Source organism: Protopterus annectens, chromosome 1.part0 (genome assembly GCF_019279795.1).
Source record: "Protopterus annectens isolate FY-2018-M chromosome 1.part0, PAN1.0, whole genome shotgun sequence".
NCBI lineage: Eukaryota > Metazoa > Chordata > Ceratodontiformes > Protopteridae > Protopterus > Protopterus annectens.
The window spans coordinates 1,903,117,709-1,903,137,435 of NC_056725.1; the positions used below are offsets into that span (position 1 = coordinate 1,903,117,709).

At 41.8% G+C, this 19,727-nt stretch overlaps 1 protein-coding gene across 1 annotated transcript in view; it reads right to left on the bottom strand.

Moving 5' to 3' along the window:
• Positions 1-19,727, bottom strand: part of LOC122800795 (small integral membrane protein 10-like protein 2A) — a 162,585-nt gene that overhangs the window by 94,856 nt on the left and 48,002 nt on the right. The window contains exon 2 of the mRNA XM_044070068.1: positions 14,949-15,928. Coding sequence (XP_043926003.1) covers positions 15,908-15,928 — 21 coding nt within the window. The 3' untranslated portion in view covers positions 14,949-15,907. The remainder of the gene's footprint in view (positions 1-14,948; positions 15,929-19,727) is intronic.

Genomic DNA, 19,727 nt, shown 5'->3' on the forward strand with positions numbered 1-19,727 from the left:
GTCCCTTAGTGTTGGCCTGTACTTCAGAGAAGTAGATGCCAAACAAGAGTGGTCCCAGGACTGAACCCTGAGGTACTCCACTTGTCTGGAGCTGGATTTGGAGTTGGCTACTTTTACAGTGTGGGTTCTGTCAGTAAGCCAGTTGGCAATCCATCGAGTAATGTGGGGATTAATGCCCAGCTTAGTAAGTTTATCTATGATTCCAGAGTGGAGGGTGGTGTCAAAGGCCTTTGCGAGGTCCAGATAGGCTGTGTGGACCACCTTATCCTAGTCCACAGCTCTGGAGACTGATTTGAATAAGTCAATCAAATTCAGGAGACAAGATCGGCCCTTCACAAACCCAAACTGGATGGGGTCCAGTGTTTGAAGGCTGCCAATGTCGTTTATACGTTCCATGATAATACATTCCATGGCTTGCAGATCAGGCTCGTCAGACTGATGAGGCGATAGTTCCCATGATCCATGGTGGATCCTCCCTTGTGGAGTGGCATAACTGTAGCTGTGCGCCACTCAGTGGGCATGAAGCCTGAGGTGAGGCTATGATTAAACATGACACTTGGGTGAGGTGTCAGTTCATTTTGTAGTTCATGTAGTACACAGCCCAGGATGTCGCCTGGTCCCATGGATGCTGTATTCTTAGCTTTGGAAAAAGAGTGCGGTTTTTACTTGTGTGGCCATTATTACCGGAATTTGGCAATCTGTCAGTATTGAGATGGCCCCTTTAGGAGGTGAGAGGGGGGTGAAGTTGGCACTGAATCGATCGGCCAGGATATTGGCAATATCCTTGGGATCAGTATATTTAATGTCATTCTGTTGTAGCTCAGAGCAGATCAGAGCAATGTCACTTAGATTCTTGACATAGCTATAGAATGTCTTGTGGTTGTCATTGGAATCTCTGGCAATTTTATTTTCGTAACTAGCTTTGGCGGATTATATGAGGGGATCTCAGCTACTTACTGAGGCTGGTAAGGGAGTTTTTTGCATCCTGGGATTTTCCTCTTCTGCAACAGTTTCTTCCTTTTGTTGTAAAGTTTGTTTATGACAAAGGACCACCAGATTGGCTTCCTTTTTTGGAGGAGAACGTCTTGGCTTTATTTGGGATGACACGATTCATGCACGAGTGGATGTGCTCATACAGTGCCTTAGTGTAGGATTCAGCAGTCGAACTTTCAGTTCCCATCTGCATGGGTGTCATGAAGTTTGTCACTTCTGACTTGAACTTCCTACTATTATGTGAACAATGGCAAAATTTCAAGCCCTCCCAAACTCAGAGCACTGCTGCTTACATGGAACTGTTCAAACAAGCATAGGTTTATAGGTGCATGCTACACTAATTACCACAGGGGTGATTTACTGACTACCTCTGTCCAGGGACACAGGTGCAAGACCTAGGATGAATTTCGGATTACCCATCTATTGGTCCAAGTTGTGCTTAAATAGGGACAGAGAGGAACTCTGATTCATAAGGATGGGGAGCCTGTTCCACAGAATTGGAATTCTCTGAGGAACCTCTCTCTCTCTCTAACATGTCCTACTTATGTCACCAGCAAAATGTAGATCTTTTAATCTAGTAGATTTGTTGCTGTGTTTATGGATGTGTAAAAGGATCACCACTCAGAAGTCTGTATGATACATAGTACAGACACAGGTCTCTGCAGTGATCAGCATAGGACATTGTGTTTATTCCCTGTATTCTGTTTTGCAAGGAACCTTTGTGGACATTCTAGCTGCTGCAGGTGTCTGATGAGGTACATCCTGAAGGGGCATGTACAGTGGTATGACGACCTTTTTGGAACTAGATGCCATGCCCTTGCTTACAAGTTTAAAAGCAGAGTTTTCTTACTACCTTAGATGCATTTTGGTCGAAAGCTAGGTTACTATCAATAAGAGTTCCCAGATCCCTGACTTAAGAAATCAATGTTTAAGGGTGTAGCCACTCACTAGGTTGAAAAAAGACAAGGTAACAGTCAGTTGGCTGTCAGGCGCCAGGATCCACCACATAACGCACGCACTCAGGTCCTTCAACAACAGGTACAAATATGACTCCGTCACTGTACATGTGGGCGTGAATGACCAGAGATGTACCTCCCTGGACTACATGAAGAGAGACGAGGAGGAGCTCTCAGATTATGACCCTAGCCCTGAGCAGCATCCTACCATCACCCAGAATGATACCACAGTACAAGCAAAAAAATGACTGATTTCAACAACTGGCTAAGTTTCTGGTGTCATTCTAAAGGTATCCAGTATCTGTCTGCCTGGGATGACATGATTGACAGACCTCGATGCTTTGCCAGAGATGGCTTGCATCTGTCACCACTGGGATTCCAGATACTGGCCAAGGCTCTTGCCGCCCCTAAAGCGCCTTTTTTAGATGATGTTCCAAAGATCAAATTACCACTGTAACAGCTACAAACAAATGCAATCTGAGGGTCATGCTGCTCAATGCTAGAAGTCTAAATCTCAAAATGCACTCGTTCAAAGCACTCCTTAAAAATGGAGAACATTGACATTTGTGCCGTAACAAAGACCTGGTTTAAGGCAGCAGAAAGCACCCCTGCACTACCAGGCTATAACTAACTCCAAATCTTTTGGCCCCAGAACTTGGACCGAAGCTCCAAAGGCAGTGGTGTTTCCATATTCATAAAGGATGCGCACACCTCTGGACTGGTAGCCTAACATAATGCATCTGAGATACTTCAGGTGCAGCTAACATTGGGTAAGACAGCAATTCAGGTTGTAGCCTGCTATAGGTCCCCAACCATGTCCCAAGACTCACACTCCATGTTCCTAAGCACCCTTGAGAATATTAGGGTGCAACCCAACACTCTCATACTTGGTGACTTCAACTACCCCTCCATTAACTGGGCAAAACTACTCGCGTACCAATACACTTGCCCAACATTTTCTGGAATTCATTAATTCCAATGCCCTGGACCAGCTCGTTCTTACCCCCCCCCTGGTCATTACTAACATGGGCAATCACTGTTCTACACCAATAGTCAACTCTTCCCTGGTTAGATCCAACACCTTGGAAACCCACACCCCTCCCACCCCCCCAACCCTCCCCGCAAAAGTAACCACCATGAAAAACATCTCCAAAGCTAACTTTGGGCTCCTAAAAACAGAGGTGGCTAACTTCATGGCACCCATGCAAATGGAGAATAGTTGCATGACCACTGAATCATACAACAATGCACTGTACGAACACATATACAAATGCATGGATTTTGCCATACCCAATAGAACCAAGAAGCTCTCTTCCAAAAAAAGGAAGCCAATCTAGTGGCCCCCTGCCATAAACAAACTCTACAACAGGAGGAGGAAACTGATGCGGAATAAGGTGATGTCCCAAGATCTGAAAAACTCCCTAATCAGCCTCAACAAAAAGTTGAGATGCCTCATCAAATCCTCTAAAGCTAGCTATGAAAACAGAATTGCAGCAGATAGTAAAGACAACCACAAGGCCTTCTACAATTATGTAAAGAATCTCTACGGCAATATCCAGATTTGCTCTGAGCTGCTGCACAATGGTAGCTCCTATACCAAGCTAACAGATATTGCCAATATAGTGGCCGACAGATTCAGTGCCAACTTCACCCCCCCAAAGGACCAGTCTCAATACCAGTAGATTGCCAGGCACCCAGTACTACTGCTGCACAGGTTAAAACAGCACTGTCCAAGGCCAAGAATCCATCTTCTATGGGACCTGACAATTTCCCTGGCTGTGGTCTACATGAACTACAGAGTGAACTAGCACCTCACCTGTGTGCCTTGTTCAATCACAGCCTCACCTCAGGCTTTGTCCCTACCAAATGGCGCACTACTACAGTCATTCCTCTCCACAAAGGAGGAGCGACTATAGACCCTGGGAACTATCACCCCATTAGCCTGATGACTCTGACATGCAAAGCTATGGAACATATCATCACGGACCTAATAAACAAGGATATAGGGAAACCCACACAGTTTGGTTTCGTGAAGGATAGATCATGCCTGCTCAACTTGGTCAACGTCTTTGAGTCAGTTACCAGAGCTGTGGATGAAGGCAAGGTGGTTCATACAGTCTACCTTGATCTGGCCAAGGCCTTTGATACCATTCTCCACTCAGGAATCATAGAAAAACTCAGTAAGCTAGGCATCAACCCCTATATCACTAGGTGGGTTGCAAACTGGCTCACAGATAGAACCCACAGTGTGAAAGTAGCGGACTCCAAGTCACACTGCTGACTAGTCATGAGTGGAGTCCCACAGGGTTTGGTCCTGGGTCCTCTCCTGTTTGGTATCTACTTCTCTGAAGTCCAGGCCAACATCTAGGGACTCTGGCTGACAAAGTTCGCAGACAATTGCAAGTTGGGATCTATAATTAACTCCCCAAGTGATGTTGACATCGTACAGAAAGGTCTCACGGAGACCAACGACTGTTGTCAGAACCATGGCCTTAAGCTCAATGCCAAAAAAAAAAAAAAAAAAGTGTTGTTATCCCCTTTGGGAAAAACCCAGTTCCCATGAATTACCACATCTATGGTAGCCCACTGAACACAGAAGGTGTTATAAGAGATCTGGGAACACAGGTTGACAGCAACCTCTCGTTTGACCTCCACATTGCCACTGTGATCAGAAAGTCCTTCTATGTGGCACATCTCATTACTAAGGGTTTTGCATCCAGGAAGAAAGAGGTCATTGTCTCTTTCTACTCTTCCCTCATTAGGCCAATCATAGAGTACAATGCCCCATTTGGCATGCACCTCACTAAACACCTGTAACAACTGGAGAGGCCGCAAAAGTACCTCATAAAGAGGATCCTAGGCCTTAAACATTTGTCTTATATGGACTAAAAAATCTCCATATGTCTCAAATCGCCTACTTAGAGGCAATCTCTGCTTGACTTACAAAGCCATGGCTGACCCAGCTCTGTTAGAAATGCTACATCTAAAGAAATCTCAATCCCTCTGCATCACACGCTCCAGAGACCTCAACCTCATTACAACAACCAACAGAACATGCTGGAGGGACAGGTTCATAACCCAGAGACTGCCCATGCTATGGAATAGACCTCCCATACATGTCAAGCAGAGCACCTCACTGGTCCTCTTCAAGAGAAATCTTGATGAGTGGATGGGAAATAGAAAATTCACCCCAGGGATCAATCCAGTGGCTTTACTCGACAGAAGCTCTGGGAACTAAGGTCGGGTGGAATGATGCCAGGGTAATCCTATGGGCTAGGCTTGTAAAGGCTCCAGGGCCATTAGCCTAGTACACACCTATGAACCTATAATGCATTCCTTGGTAGTGAGTTTTAAGCCATGGAGTTGGCATCAATCGTTGTGTTAGACCTTCCTGAAGGATGTTCTTTTCCTGTGGGGGAGGGGGGTTCAACGACTGTTCCCAGGTTGCAATTATTTGAGAACTTGATTACCAGAAGCATTTGACATTGGCTCTACAGAGTCCTGGGGGACTCTGCTCATGACAGACCTCTCTGTGGCGGTGGTCTCACCAGTTCTAACCTCCTGGGTCCTATCAGTCAGCCAGCTAGCTATCCAAAAAGTGTTATAAAGGGATTTAAGTTTGTTGACAATGCCTGAGTGGGGTATTTTATTAAATGCTTTAGCCAGATCTAGGGAGGCAGTATGCACAGTTTTCTCCTCATCCATTGCCATAGCGACCTTTCAAAAAAGAGCCCACCAGATTCAGTAAGCATGACCTTCTTTTGGCAGAGCCAAACTGGGATATATCCATGTCTGGAGATTTCCTACATCCTTGATGGGAGTTCCATAATTCTTTCAATGTCTCTAGAAATACTATTCCCACTACTGGGTCTGCAGTTTCCAGAATCTGTTGAAAATCCTCTTTTGAAGGGGGATGGCCATCACAGCCCTCCATTAACATGGCACAAAGCCTGGTTTGGGACTATACTTACACAATCTCTCAAGGGGTCTTGATAAAATGCATCCTGGGATTTTATCAGGGACCACTGAGGCAGTGTTCTTGGTTTCAGTGAGCGCAGCCAGTGCATACTCCCTAGTTACAGTTGGAGGGGTTATGTTTGAGGGTATTTTTTGGAGGATGGTTGGCGGTGAGAGGGAAGTAAAGATGGAAGTGAATTTGTCCACCAACAAGTTTATTATATCACCAAGCTTGGTGAATGTGGCACCATTAACCATCAGTTCAGCACATTGCTGTGTGTTGCCATTGACGTTTCTGACACAGCTGAAGAAAGTCTTATGGTTATCTTTCACCTGCAAGGCTATCTTAACCTCAGAGTTGGTTTTGCTCGACTTAATTAGCCCGCTTAGTTCCCCATTTAATTTGATGAGAGAGTTTTTAAACAAAGTAGGGGGTGGTGAAAACAAATGAAGAGGGCGGGATGGCATGCACTGCTGGAGGAAATGCACGAGTGAGGGTGGTTCCTGTTACTAGCTGTAATGCCCAACTTTGCCAAGAGAAGAGAAAGCCCTAAAGGATTTTTTTTTTTTTTTTTTGGGCAGAAGTTAGGGAAGAAACTACATGACTGGCATTACAGGGATGATATGTGCTTTCAATACTGGAACTTTTTCTTGCATAGTCGGGAATTGCTTACACTGTTAAGAATTTAACAGACAATTAACAGTACCGCAAACAACATAACACAAGCTAGGGATGTTGAGAAATATTTTTTGACCATTACGTTATATGGAAATTCTCAGGAAGTAGGGGGTTAAGAGCAGCCCTCCTCTCATCTGCAAGATGTACTAGAAGAATTACATTGCTGTAAAAAATAACATCTCTATAACCATTTGAATATACTACACCACATGTCAATTCCAAGAACCAAAATTACAAAAAAATGACCAGATGAACCAAAAGTGAATAAGGAACCCAGCGTAGAAAGTAATTTTAATATTTGTACACTAACACAGCCTTTACATAAATAATGTAGACAGACACTGAACCCTGTGAGCAGAAGTAGCTTTGCATAAAAGGTTACTGAGGGTGGGGTACACATAGTCAGGGGTTACTCTTCTCTATTATCAACCAAAGCTGTAGAATACCCTACATAATATTCTACATTAAAAACAGCAACCTATAAGAAATTTGTAGACTACCGCCTTCACACCTTTGTGAAGTATGACAACTTTACTTACTATTTGTCTATCTGATGCTTAACTGTCACCTTATCCAAAAAGAGCAGAAAATACAGTAAAACATCTACTACAGTCAAACAAGTTTACAGAATTAACACTACATGAGAAATGGAGAAACAAGATTGAGGACTATCATTGGATCTAAGGAGCAAAAACATACGTACACACACAAACCTATGCACCACTTTCATTATGTGGGAATGAAGCACAAATTGTAAAGCTTGTCGAACAGGATGCTCGGAAGCATGAACAATTAGGGAAAAAATTACTAAAGTGAAAAGCATGAAATTTCTTCAAAACATCAGAATAATGCAATGATGGCTACAAACTTGATTCAGTGATGTTGGGAAATGTGGAGAGAGGGTCTTGGCAAAGTACTGGATTTTAGGAGGACAAAACAAAAGTTGACTACAACCTGCATGTTCTGCCCCTTACACCTGTCCATCTCAAATGTATGCTCAACTCAGTTTGCAGCCATGAATATGAAAACTTGAAAAACGGCTGGAATGATAACAGCCTGCACATGCAAGATAATACACATTGCCAGAACACATGAAAACTGCAACAGTTTTTTTTTTTTTTTTTTTTTTAAAGAATACAAAACACAGACTTTCAAACTAAACTGCTAGAGTGCACGTTAATATGGAGAGAACTATTATACATGCAGTTGGAAACCTGCAGGAAAAGGCAGTTGCTCACAGTTACAATGGTGCATTTTTCATCAGTTATGGGTAAGCCCGATAAAAACAGCAACTTAAATGTGCCGAATAAGTTTACCAATTTACAGCTTGAAAGCAGCGCACACAAACTATGCAAGCAAGGAAATTTCCAAGTCATGATGGAATGTCACCATTTTTTCCCTAAATGACATTAGTGACCATGGGTAATGGTCAAGTTTGTATACAATGGAAGCTTTTCAATAACTACACTGTGAACATAATGCATGAAAACCTGAGCCTACTGATAACAATGCTTCATATTAGCACGCGTGCACACACACACATTTTATATGTGAATATTCCTGTATTTAATGCATACGTACACACACACACACACACATATATATATATATATATACACACACACACAGACACACACACACATATTCACACACACACATTCACACACACACATTCACACACACACACACATTCACACACACACACACATTCACACACACACACACATTCACACACACACACACATTCACACACACACATTCAAGGCAGCAGGCTCTTGTGACCATTACACCTTGCCAACACCCACTCTAGACCAGACCTCCCCTCTCAAGGGGGCTAAGCCTGTATTGCCAGCGGTGAATTTATGAACACCCATACAATCATGTCCCATATGAAAAAAGACAGTGTATCCCACTGCTTGATTTGAAGAGGCAGGTTACTCCAGAGGTGGGGTGGGGGTGGGGGGGTGGTGAGTCATGAACCGGTCTCTCTACCACATACTGCTGATCTGCTAATGCAGATTTAGGTCACTGGTTCTATTATTAGTTTAACTGTTTCATAGGTTAAGGTGTAAAAAATCCAGGACCACTGGATCTCTAACAGTTTGGGAAGCAATGCAAAGCATAGATGCCTTCTCAGAAAAATAAGACACTGAGTAAAGTGGCAGTGCCTCATATCTTTCCTGATAACTAAAGGTTTTTAAGGCCACCATTTTTTTTAGCTTGGGTACCTCTGCATCCTTCTATTTAATTAGTATGTCTAGTTCGGTACATCACGAAGGATGCCTTCTATTCTACGATAGGCCCCAATTCCTGCAGAATGTAAGGGGACAATGCTTTGTCTTGATCTGCATGATTTTCCCATGGCAATTAGATGCAAAAACTATTGCATTGTTACTGTTACTTAGTGGTCAAAGAAGAGGAATCCATCTAAAAACGTTCCGAGATCTCTTACTACACTTTCATTTTAAGGTGGGGTCGACTCCATACTGTACATTGAGGTGAGTGGCTGTGTACCAAATGCTCCAATGTTACATGTTTTAGCATTCAACGTAAGCCCAGTTTCAGTACACCAGGTACTTATGAGTGCAAGTTTTTGTTTGAGGCCCATTACAGGGGGACTTGACAAGGACTCCAAGCTTACAACTGTCTGGAAACTTGGTAATTTAAAGATCTTGTTTTTTGGTCAGGAGATTGAATAAGTAAATACCAAATACATGGAGGCCTATCACTGAGCCCTGTGGGACACTACTAGTTATTTTATTACTCTCAGACAATACACCGGCGACTCACACCATGTGATTTCCAATTTCACTACACGGAGGGTCACTTTGCAATGCTTGCAGTCTATTAACTATGTTGCCATGAGGACAGCGTCAAAGGCCTTTACAAGATAAAAGTATGCCACCGGGACAGACTGGCCACTGTCCACAGCTTAAGTTACTTTAATGAATCCGGTAAACTTTTTCAAATGACAGGATCAACCCTACAGCAAGCCAAATTACCTTGGGTTTAGCCTAAAATTTTGGCTTTACAAATATTATATTAGGCTAGTTTTAATGTGTTCCATATCCTTGCAGATGGCATTTGTCAGATTGATGGGTCTATAATTCCTGGGGTCTGTGGCTGAACCATCATTATGGAGCAGTATCACCATTGTTACACTCCTCCAAGAGGGTGTCAACTGACAGGTTCAGGTTAAAAAGGTTACAAAGTTGTTCTGCCAGGGCATATTTAGTACCGTTTTGACAGCCAAGTATTACCAGGTCCCATGGAGAAGGTATTTTTGGTTTCTGATAGCACTTTCAGTAGATGCTCTTTAGTAATAACAAGGGGTTGAGGGATTCAAGTATAGGAGGTACTTGGATAGTTTCATGGGTAAAATTTTACCGCAAAGTATCTGACAGTACATCGGCAATGCTCATAGGTTAGTACTATGCTAACTGCCCTTATGGACCATTTTAAGCCTAGCCAATTACCCCATGTCAGAATCAAACCCTGCACCTTGCGTTTCTAAGGTAAGCACCTTAGCCATTACGCCAACCTCCCATCCCGGATCTGAAGATGACGCCATTTTTTCTAGGCATTCACTGCAGTTTCTTAATTTTCTGACACAGTTAAAGAGGGATTTGTAGCTGTCCTTTGCTTCAGAAGCCAGATTTAGTCCACGGGCCACTTTAGTAGACCTTACTAGTAGAATTTTTTGTTTGTTTTGCATTTCCTACTCAGATTTGTGACATTCTCATTGACCTGAGGGGGTTTCTGCACCTACAATAAAATCAAAGCTTAAATTTTGTTTAAGTCAGTGAACCACTAGTTTAGCTTGAGCCTGAATTTCCCCGATTATAACTTGCTCTGGCGGGAACTGTCTGTTTTACACATTTAGATACACAACTCCTTTGTGTATTTACTTCCTACGGCTATATGTAGGGTACTAACTGGACAAGTGAATTTGGAGACTGTTACAGGAAATTATGAGATTTGTATATTTGGAATCCGTGAATTCTGATTAACAGATTTCAAGTGGTTTAGAGATTCTTCTTCTTCTTTCAGCTTTTCCTGGTTAGGGGTCACCATCGCCAGAGCGGAACTCTGGTCCGCTAATGATTGGCAGTAGATTTTTACAGTGCCGAGTTGCCAGCCCAACCTTCAACGAAGGCACGCCCATGAGATTATTAGCTTACACTTTACCAGTGAAGAAGAAATCGGGGGGGGGGGGGGGAGGTGCATGAAGAATCTGTATTCTTAAATACCAGGTCAATAACATATATTTTTTTTTTTTTTTTTACAAACGCACACACCAGCCCCACAATGGGGAAAAAACTCAGATTTCTGTCCAGATATTCTTAAAAGCAGTTATTCAGAGTTTTGTAATTCTACACAAATGCAAAGATAAAGCATGAGTGACTGGGACACGAGAATCTCTTCTTCCGAATCCTTAGACTGCCCTACTGGAAGCACAAAGAAGGGCACTTTGGGTTGTAACCAACAGACAGAGTAAATACATCACATATAACGTCAATATACAATCAAAATGCATGTTTTTCAGTTTCCGCTACAGCAGTCCTTTAAACAGATTTCTCAGCCTACTGTTCCTTGAAAGGCTCATGTATATCTGCCTGAATTATATACCTGGCACTAGTACAACATGCCCTCATTCTAAACTGACTGACCCCCCCCCCCCCCCCACAATGTGTGCATTTTCCTATCCACATCAGAAAGAAACAAAGTACTTCTATTCCACAAATAAATATGCATTGTAAATCACTCTGCATTGTGGATAGTGTGTCTCTGTTCTGCCAAGCATTGCCTTTTAATGAGCCTGGATCTGAAATACTGTGCTTGGCTAGGAGACAGGGTAGCCAGGAACTTAACTGGCTCTCAGCAGAGCTTAAGGCTGTTTTCCATGTCAAACATGGAGAATTAATTGGTAGACTGCTGCTACAGCACACCTGCTTGCACACAGCTCTGTATAAATATTTTTTCAAAACTGTACCCATGCTCAAAGTTGACCGTACCCAATGTAGTCCCATCCACTCAGGTGCTCCCTACAGCAACCACACCTTGCTCTGAAGTCACTAGCTACTTCTAGAAAACTAAAAGTTCTACAAGTTAATTAGGAATTATTTTACAATAACAAATTATGTTACTAACTATTATTTATATTTTGTTACCTAAACTGACCAAATGAGTCAAGCCTGTTGAGAGAAGGCCTAAGAAAAACAGCTTAATAACAATAAACCAGTTACAGTGCAATCATAAAACATATGAGCAGTAAAGTGTTTATTATGTACACATTTATTCTTGCATAAAACACCCCATGTTTTGTACACTGCATTTTTTAAGATGAGAGGTGGTGGTGAGAAAATGCAGGATACAACTACAGAAAACCAGAAACTGGTGAATAAAACTAACACCTGCAGATGGTAGTGAATGGTAGAAATGCTTACTACTGTGTCATACTAGAGGCAGTAAGCGTAGCTATAAACTAAAATGAATTTCTAACAATAAATGCTTGTCAGTACAATGAAGGCATGTGCACCTTAATACAGCAGCAAGCTTCACTAAGGAATTCTATACCCATTTGGAAAAATAAGTAGACCTAGCAGTCCCTACCAGAACCAAGTATCATAGGAAATAAAAAAAAAGACAGAAACTTTAATAGATCCAAAGCTCATCTTCAAGGGTAATTTAAAAAAAAATCCCCAAAATAAACGGAGAACACTTTCAGATCCACAAAAGGAACCTGCGAACTTAGGCTGACCTCTGAAGAAAATGATTTTATAAATCCTTCTTTACCAGTGTTAGGAAAAAACACACACACACACACACACACACACACACACACACACACACACACACACACAATACCCTAACATTGCTTAAAACTTGCTCATAATGGGACCCCCTATTCTGACCCAAAAGACTTGGCCAATATCCTTATGAATAAATTCAGTGGCAACTTCATCCATGGGACTTCTATTCAAAGCTCCCAAATATCTGAAGTTCTTGATCCCCCAATTAACTCTAAAGTAATAATTTACTAAAGTACTAACCAAAATCAAAAACTTCTTCCATGAGACCTGACAACACACCTGGTTGCTTAATTAATAGTTTCAAACTCGTCCTTGTAGACACACTCCTCAAACTGGTTTAGTTACTGGTTTTGTCCCCAATAAGTGGAGCACAGCAGTGGTGATGCCCCTCCATAAGGGTGGTCTTACACCCATCCTAGGTAATTACACTTATCAGTCTTATATGACACGTCTGCAAAGCCATGGACCATATTATAAAACTCATCAAATGCAATATCAAAAACCATGTTAGACTCAACCTCCAACAGTGTTTTTGTGAAGAGTAGATCCTACTTAATCTGGTAAATTTCTACAAAGGGGTTGCAGAGAATGCAGATGGTGGCCATGCAGTGCACATGGTGTATCTCTTGACTCAACCAAGGCATTTGACACCATTTACCCTGCTGACATCAAACAAAAGCAAACCGTTTTAAAAATTAACCCATACTTGGTAAGATGATGCCAAACTGGCTGAAAGGCGATGCACGCAGTGCAAGTTGTAGGTGCCTCATCAGAAAGTAAGAAAGTCTCCAGTGGTGTTCCTCAGAGATCTGTGCTGGGACATGTTTTTTTTTTGGTTTTTACCTCTTGGATCTTCCATGCAGAGAGCCTCTGACAAACTTTTACAACATCTGCATGACACTGTAAAAGGAGGGTTTATCATTAAATCTTAATCACCCAAACCCTCCAGAATGAGCCTGCCTTAGTAAAACTCTTGGCATACTAAAATGAAGCTCAGACTAAATGCTAATAATTGTAACAGCACCACTTTTGACAAACATCCCTTCCTCTCATCATACTGCCTAGACAACACAACTACAAAACAAAAATGTAGTCAAGGACCTACGTACTTGAGATAATAGTACTCCTTCGCTTTTGATCATAAAACAGTTGTCAGGAAATTATTTAGCCCAGCTAATTGCTAAACAAATACTGTCACACTCTAAATAGATCATTACTTCCTGATCAAACCAATAATGGAGTACAACACCCCCTTTGGGATGGACCTAGAACTCACTAAACATATCAAACAAACAATCAGAAACCCCCAAAAAAGTTCCCAACCAAAAAGATCACAGGCCTAAAGTCCCCTGAGCTACCAAGAGAGGCTGGAAGCGCTATGCTCCCTGAGCCACCAAGAGAGGCTGGAAGCTCTATGTCTTTATTCAGTGTCAAAGGCCACAACATGTCAGGTCTACAGCTAAAAGGGTTTGGCTTTACTGGCCTGAATGTAGAGTCCCTCACTGACTCTCTTCAAGAGGAATCTTGATGAGTGGATGGGAGATCGTAGGTTTACCCCGGGTATCACTTCTGTGTCACTGTTAGACAGAGGCACAGTATACTAACCTCGAAAAAGGGCATAGCAAAATTAATTTAAAATGGGTGGCGAAAGCCAAACACACTCTGGCTAAGCTTATAAATGCCCTAGGGCAGATAGCCTAGTATGAACCTATAAAGTAAAAAAGCCATGGATATTCAGAAGCCGTGCATCTAAAAAAACAGCTATGCCCTTAATATATCCTATAGGCCTCCACAACGGGAGGTTTAAGCTATTACAGTAAAGATCCAACTTAGCTAGGTCCTTCTTGCAGTTTTTATAGACTTCTGAGGTGCGACCTTTGTCTTACTGAGGCATTAGAGACACCGATTGTCCTGGACCTCCTGTTTTTTTTTGCAATCCGATATTTCCACCAGTACTAAACCCAGGGACCTAAATCTTCATCAACAGATGAATAAAACAAAAAAACAGGTTTATAACCCAGATAACCCAGAGCCTCCCAAAGCTCTGGAATAAACTACCCCTGCGACTCGTTCTCTTCCTTTAAACATAAGAGACGACTAGACAGGTATCCACAAACTTACTCCAGAGGAAGGTTCTGGCAAGGAGAGAATGATTATGTGATTCAGTGGCCTTGGAATATTTATGAATCTTTATGAATCTAAACCTATAAATCACTTTATCAATATGTTGGTTTGGGCAAGGCAGTAATATACTGTAAAAAAAGTTAGCTGAACTACTGCGCAATTATTTTCTACAGTAAATAGTTTTTCTGCTTCTTCTTGTACAAGCAGATTACTTGTTAACAAGACCACTAGTAAGTGAAGAACTGTGGCAAGCTACTGAGATCAGAAAGACCAGTAACAGGAGGAAATTAAAGTGTGTACATGCTCTCACACTGTATTCTGCACTGACTCTACAAATCCTCAATACCTATACAGCAGAACATACCTACCACCATACCAATGAGGAGAGGTGCTGGCCATCAAAAAGTGCAGAAACATCATACCCACCTTCATAACAGCATGCCAAATACTTTTAAGTGCAAAAGCACAGATGGCAAGTACCCAGTGAACTACCAGAGGGCTACTGCTTGCATATGTCACATTACAAAACATCTTGTACAGTTCTGTTCTATCCAACAACATGAGGTTGAGATAATCAAGGAAAAGGTACTGTTTATCACTGTGCAGTAGCTTCTTGGGATATTCAAGCAGTGTTATTTTAAGTATGGAGCACAAGCCAGATGGCTGATACTGCTTATTTACCAAGTTTCTAAAAGCAAAATCTAGTTCATCCTTAAGAATTCGTATTTCTAGCTGTAACAATTTCACTTTCTTATTATGAGGTATCTTGTGCAACCAAGAATTTGTAAAATGAACAAAACTGTCTTCAGAGTGGCAGCAGGCAGTTCTTCCAGGATGCTGCAAGCCCGTGTAAGCCACTGAACTACAGTTTCATTACTAATGCACTCAAGCAATTCATCCAAATGTCCTTTCTGAGCAGACAGATGTGTGCACTCCACACTGCAGTCATACTTATTTTTTTCCAAATGATCCACAGTTTGCCTTCTACAATCCTTAAAACTGTTCTTTGGAATACAGAGCAACAGTTTACCGTTAAAAAATGTAACACTCCTAAGCTTCAATGGGCCAGCTTGTCTTAGCAAAGTAGCCCTAAAATCAGTTGGAGCGCTGTTCTGCCATAAACAGCTGATTTGAGGAATGTAGTCCCAGTCTGATTCCAAGACACCGCAAAGGTTTATGCTGCTTCTATGAAAATGCGAGTCATGATGGAAAAAGTCATCTTTATTTTCTTGCATAGGCAGATGAGTAACAGTGACAACATTGTAAACTTCCTTCATGTTTCTCATCATATACTTCTGGAATGTACACCGCTAATGCACAATGAAGATAGTCCTTGTAAGCAGAGATAAACTTCATTCAATGAAATACAAAGAAAGTCTGAAGTGTCAGTGTATTTCAATATGAACCTGAAAAAAGAGCACAATAGTTAGTTACAAATGGAAAACAGTAACAATAAAGCGTTATTACAAGTCTGTAAAATAAGTCAGTAAAATTATACTACAGCATTTTTCAGATATCTTTGTAACACAACAATAGCACCTACACTGCGGGTCTGTATCATATGAGCGAATCGCGCAAATTGCGAATGCTCATAATACTGAACATACCGGACCTCGAACTTCCTAATGGGGGGCTGTGCCCCCCCCCCGCCAAATATATATTCCAACTCTGAGATCACACTACATTGAGGAAAGGGCAAATATCCCATTCTTCACTGTACCGCAATCTCAGAAAAACCACTTAGCTGTCCGGTACATTCGATATTATGAGCGTTCGCAATTTGTGCGATTCGCTCATATGATAACAGACCTCCTACACTGCAATGGAACACTGGTAAGGAACAGCATTTCTTAAACAAAGAAAGCACTAAAGTGCAACCACGAACAAATGTAGAATTACTAGCATTTATCTTCCTTCAAGCAGGAAGTTTAATCAGTGGACAAACTTGACTAGTGATACAAGCATTCACATCTTACAAAGTACCGCTGTTTCAGATAACGAGTAATGCTATCTGACATCTGCAGTCTCATCAACTCAAAAGCAAAAAGAAAAAAATTAAAGTTGTCTGCAAATGAACAATGCAGCTAGTCACAGAGTTAAACAACTTGACAATGACTTATTCATTGTGGTTTGACTGATGATACTCAAGTTTCCTAACAAAAAAAGGAGGAATGGAAAATTATGACATTTTGGTCACACTGTCTGTGAGACTACTTTTTACATTTTTTCCATATCTTGCACAAAAAGATACACTTGATATCTTAAATTTTCAATTACTCATTTCACTGAAGTTTCCACATAAATATGTAGTGACATTTCTAGGCCAGCTCTTAACATCTTTCACTGTCAGCCAGTGCACTCTGCAGTAAATTCAGAGTACTGAAGTGTCATGCTACAACGCATTGAAATGGCATTTTTTTCTCTGACAGTAACGAGTGTACTGGTGCTCAGTCATTCTACAAACTTATGCATCATTTTCATCACCTCAATTGCGCAAAGCACAACATGAATGTAAGACTGGAGTTTCCTCATGCCCCAATTGGGTCTGTTAGTGTTTTTGCAGACTTGTTGGACGAAAACGCAGATTAATAAAGCGTTCATTTTTGGTTACTTGCACAGCTGGTGGACTGAATTGTTTGCAGTAGTCTCCTGACTCGTTTGGCTTTCTTCCTTACATTTGTTGTTGTTTTTGCAGAGTGTTAAATGGAGGATTTCCTCCGGGTGCTCCCGTTTCCTCCCACATCCCAAAGGCATGCAGTAGGTGGACTGGACACTCTAAACTGGCCATAGGTGCGACAGTGTGTGCACAAGTGAGTGTACGAATGAACTACTGCAGCAGGGCTAGCTACCTTGGCAGTGCAAAACCTTGGCTCAAGATGACTAACTGCTGAAGTGACACCCTGACCCCATGCGCTTAATGAGAAAAGGGGCTGAGGATGGATGGATGACTGGAGAGATGACATGTCCCTAAGTATCTGCAAATGCAATAGTGTTAGCTGCTGTCACTGCATGCAATAAACATTTACTACACTGCACAAATAACATTTTGCAACAACCACCTCCAGGGTCCCCTAGGTTTCTCAATCTATATTTCTTCTTCCACTTACTTTGGAAGATGTCAAATCCTCACTCACATTAAACTTTCATGCTTAAAAAACAGAATAACAGTTAAACAACTAATGGGGGAGGGGGGTTGGCAGCACAGACTCAGTGCTTAAAACATGTACATCAAAGCTCCAGGTTCTGTGGTTCAAGTCCTGACCACCAGTATGCAACTGTCCATATACATTTGCATTTAGCCATGCCTTGAGGGCCATCTCATGGTTTTCTGAAGTAATGTGCATGTAGACACCTACATGCAGCACATTATTTGTATTAGTATTACACAAATACAATCTGTGGCACTACATAAAGCTGCAGCACTTCAAAAGTGTCGCAGGGTGTGCAGTGCAGAAGACAAACAGATGACAAGCAGTCTGTTTACTAAGTATGTTTTTTATCCCTACTGTAATGCCAACCATTAGAAGATCTACTTGTATTGCCACTACCACTGGTAAAAGATTCCTACAGTTACTCGTGTGGGAGACAAATCAACTGTGGTACTGCTTAACATTTGTGTCAAGGCACTGCACATCAATGTGTGGCTTATTAAATACTTTACAGCCTGCCAAAGGATGTTCAGCTGTGGTTGCTCAGCCATACTAAATGCTTTAACTCAGAGGATGGGGCAATATCTAAATGCACAAGTCTTGCATTTTCTTCATTTGGTAATATGTCTGCAGTAATACTCACATGCTAGAAACCGCAATCTACAGAATACAAACATCTCCCTGGTAAACACATTTATCACTCAGTAGACAGTGATTAAAATGCATAAAGGACTTCAAATCAGGAACAAACAAGCACATCAACTTCATGAAACGTATACATGACTATAGCTTCTAATAAACAGTTGGTTGTCAGGTTAGCCTCCTTCTGAGCTTTATTAAGCCTGTGTAGAGAAACCACACATTCAGTTACGAAACTCTAAAACCAAATGCAACACACTTTCAAAATGCTACTCTCAAAAATGAAAATGCCACCTTAAATCAGTGTTTCTGGTCAGCAGTCAAAAGCAAGAATTATTTACAGAAACCCTGCACAAACATGTAAATGTCTGCACTGAAACTGCTGTACCTACCAGAAGCAAGCCCACGTTAACAAAAAAAACACCGGTGGAATCCTTACTTCAACAGGGTGAACAACAAAAGAAAAAAAAATCATGGCCAAAATCAGAAAGAACAACTCTCAGAGACAAGGGCTATCGATTTAACAACAAGAAACTAAGATGTCTAAAAAAGTGCAACATGGCCAATTATGAGGTCAGGACAATCACAAGGGTTTCTTCAGTTATGTCAGGAACTTTAAAAGTAAAAGTTGGTAGTGTGCAAAACTGGAGGTAAATGCCACAACCTTCAGTGACCACGGTGACGGGGTTAAATTGATCAACCTACAGATTCACTAACTTCATCCACCACTACCCCCTGTGAAGCCCCTTCTAGCATATCCTTAACTGTCAACAGGGAGTAGGTCCCGATGGCACTTGCTAAGGTAAAAAAACACTGCTTCAAAGGGCCACAACAATATCCTCAGTTGCCTCCTAAATAGCCTAAAACATGACCTAGCAGGATCACTTGAGGCATTCTTCAAACTACAGCCTCATAACAGGTTACGTGCCAGGCGAATGGAGGGCAACAGTCAATCCCCTTCATAAAGGTGGACTATCAACTGTCCCTAGGAACTACAGCCCCATCAGTCTAACATGCAAAGCCATGAAATGAATCACAGGAAGTTACCAGGCTAATGGCCCTAGGGCCCTTACAAGCTAGCCAAGTTCTGCCCTTGTTTCCACAATCAGCACCTATTGCCCCTGTTCAAGAGAGGCACAAGTGGAACCCCCTGCGGTGAATTTACAGTTACCCATTCGATCGTCCAGACCGCACTTGAAGAGGGCCAAAGAGGTGCTCTACTTGACATTAACTGGGAGTCTGTTCCACAGGTGCGGTAATCCCTAGGAGATGAACCTGTCCCTCCAGCAGGTTCTATTAATGTCACATACCAGGTTAATGTCTTTAGAGCGAGTAACCTGTGAGCCACTGGACTTACAGATCTGCAACATTTCCAATAACGCAGAGTCAGAGACTGCCTTATATGCAAGGCAGAGAT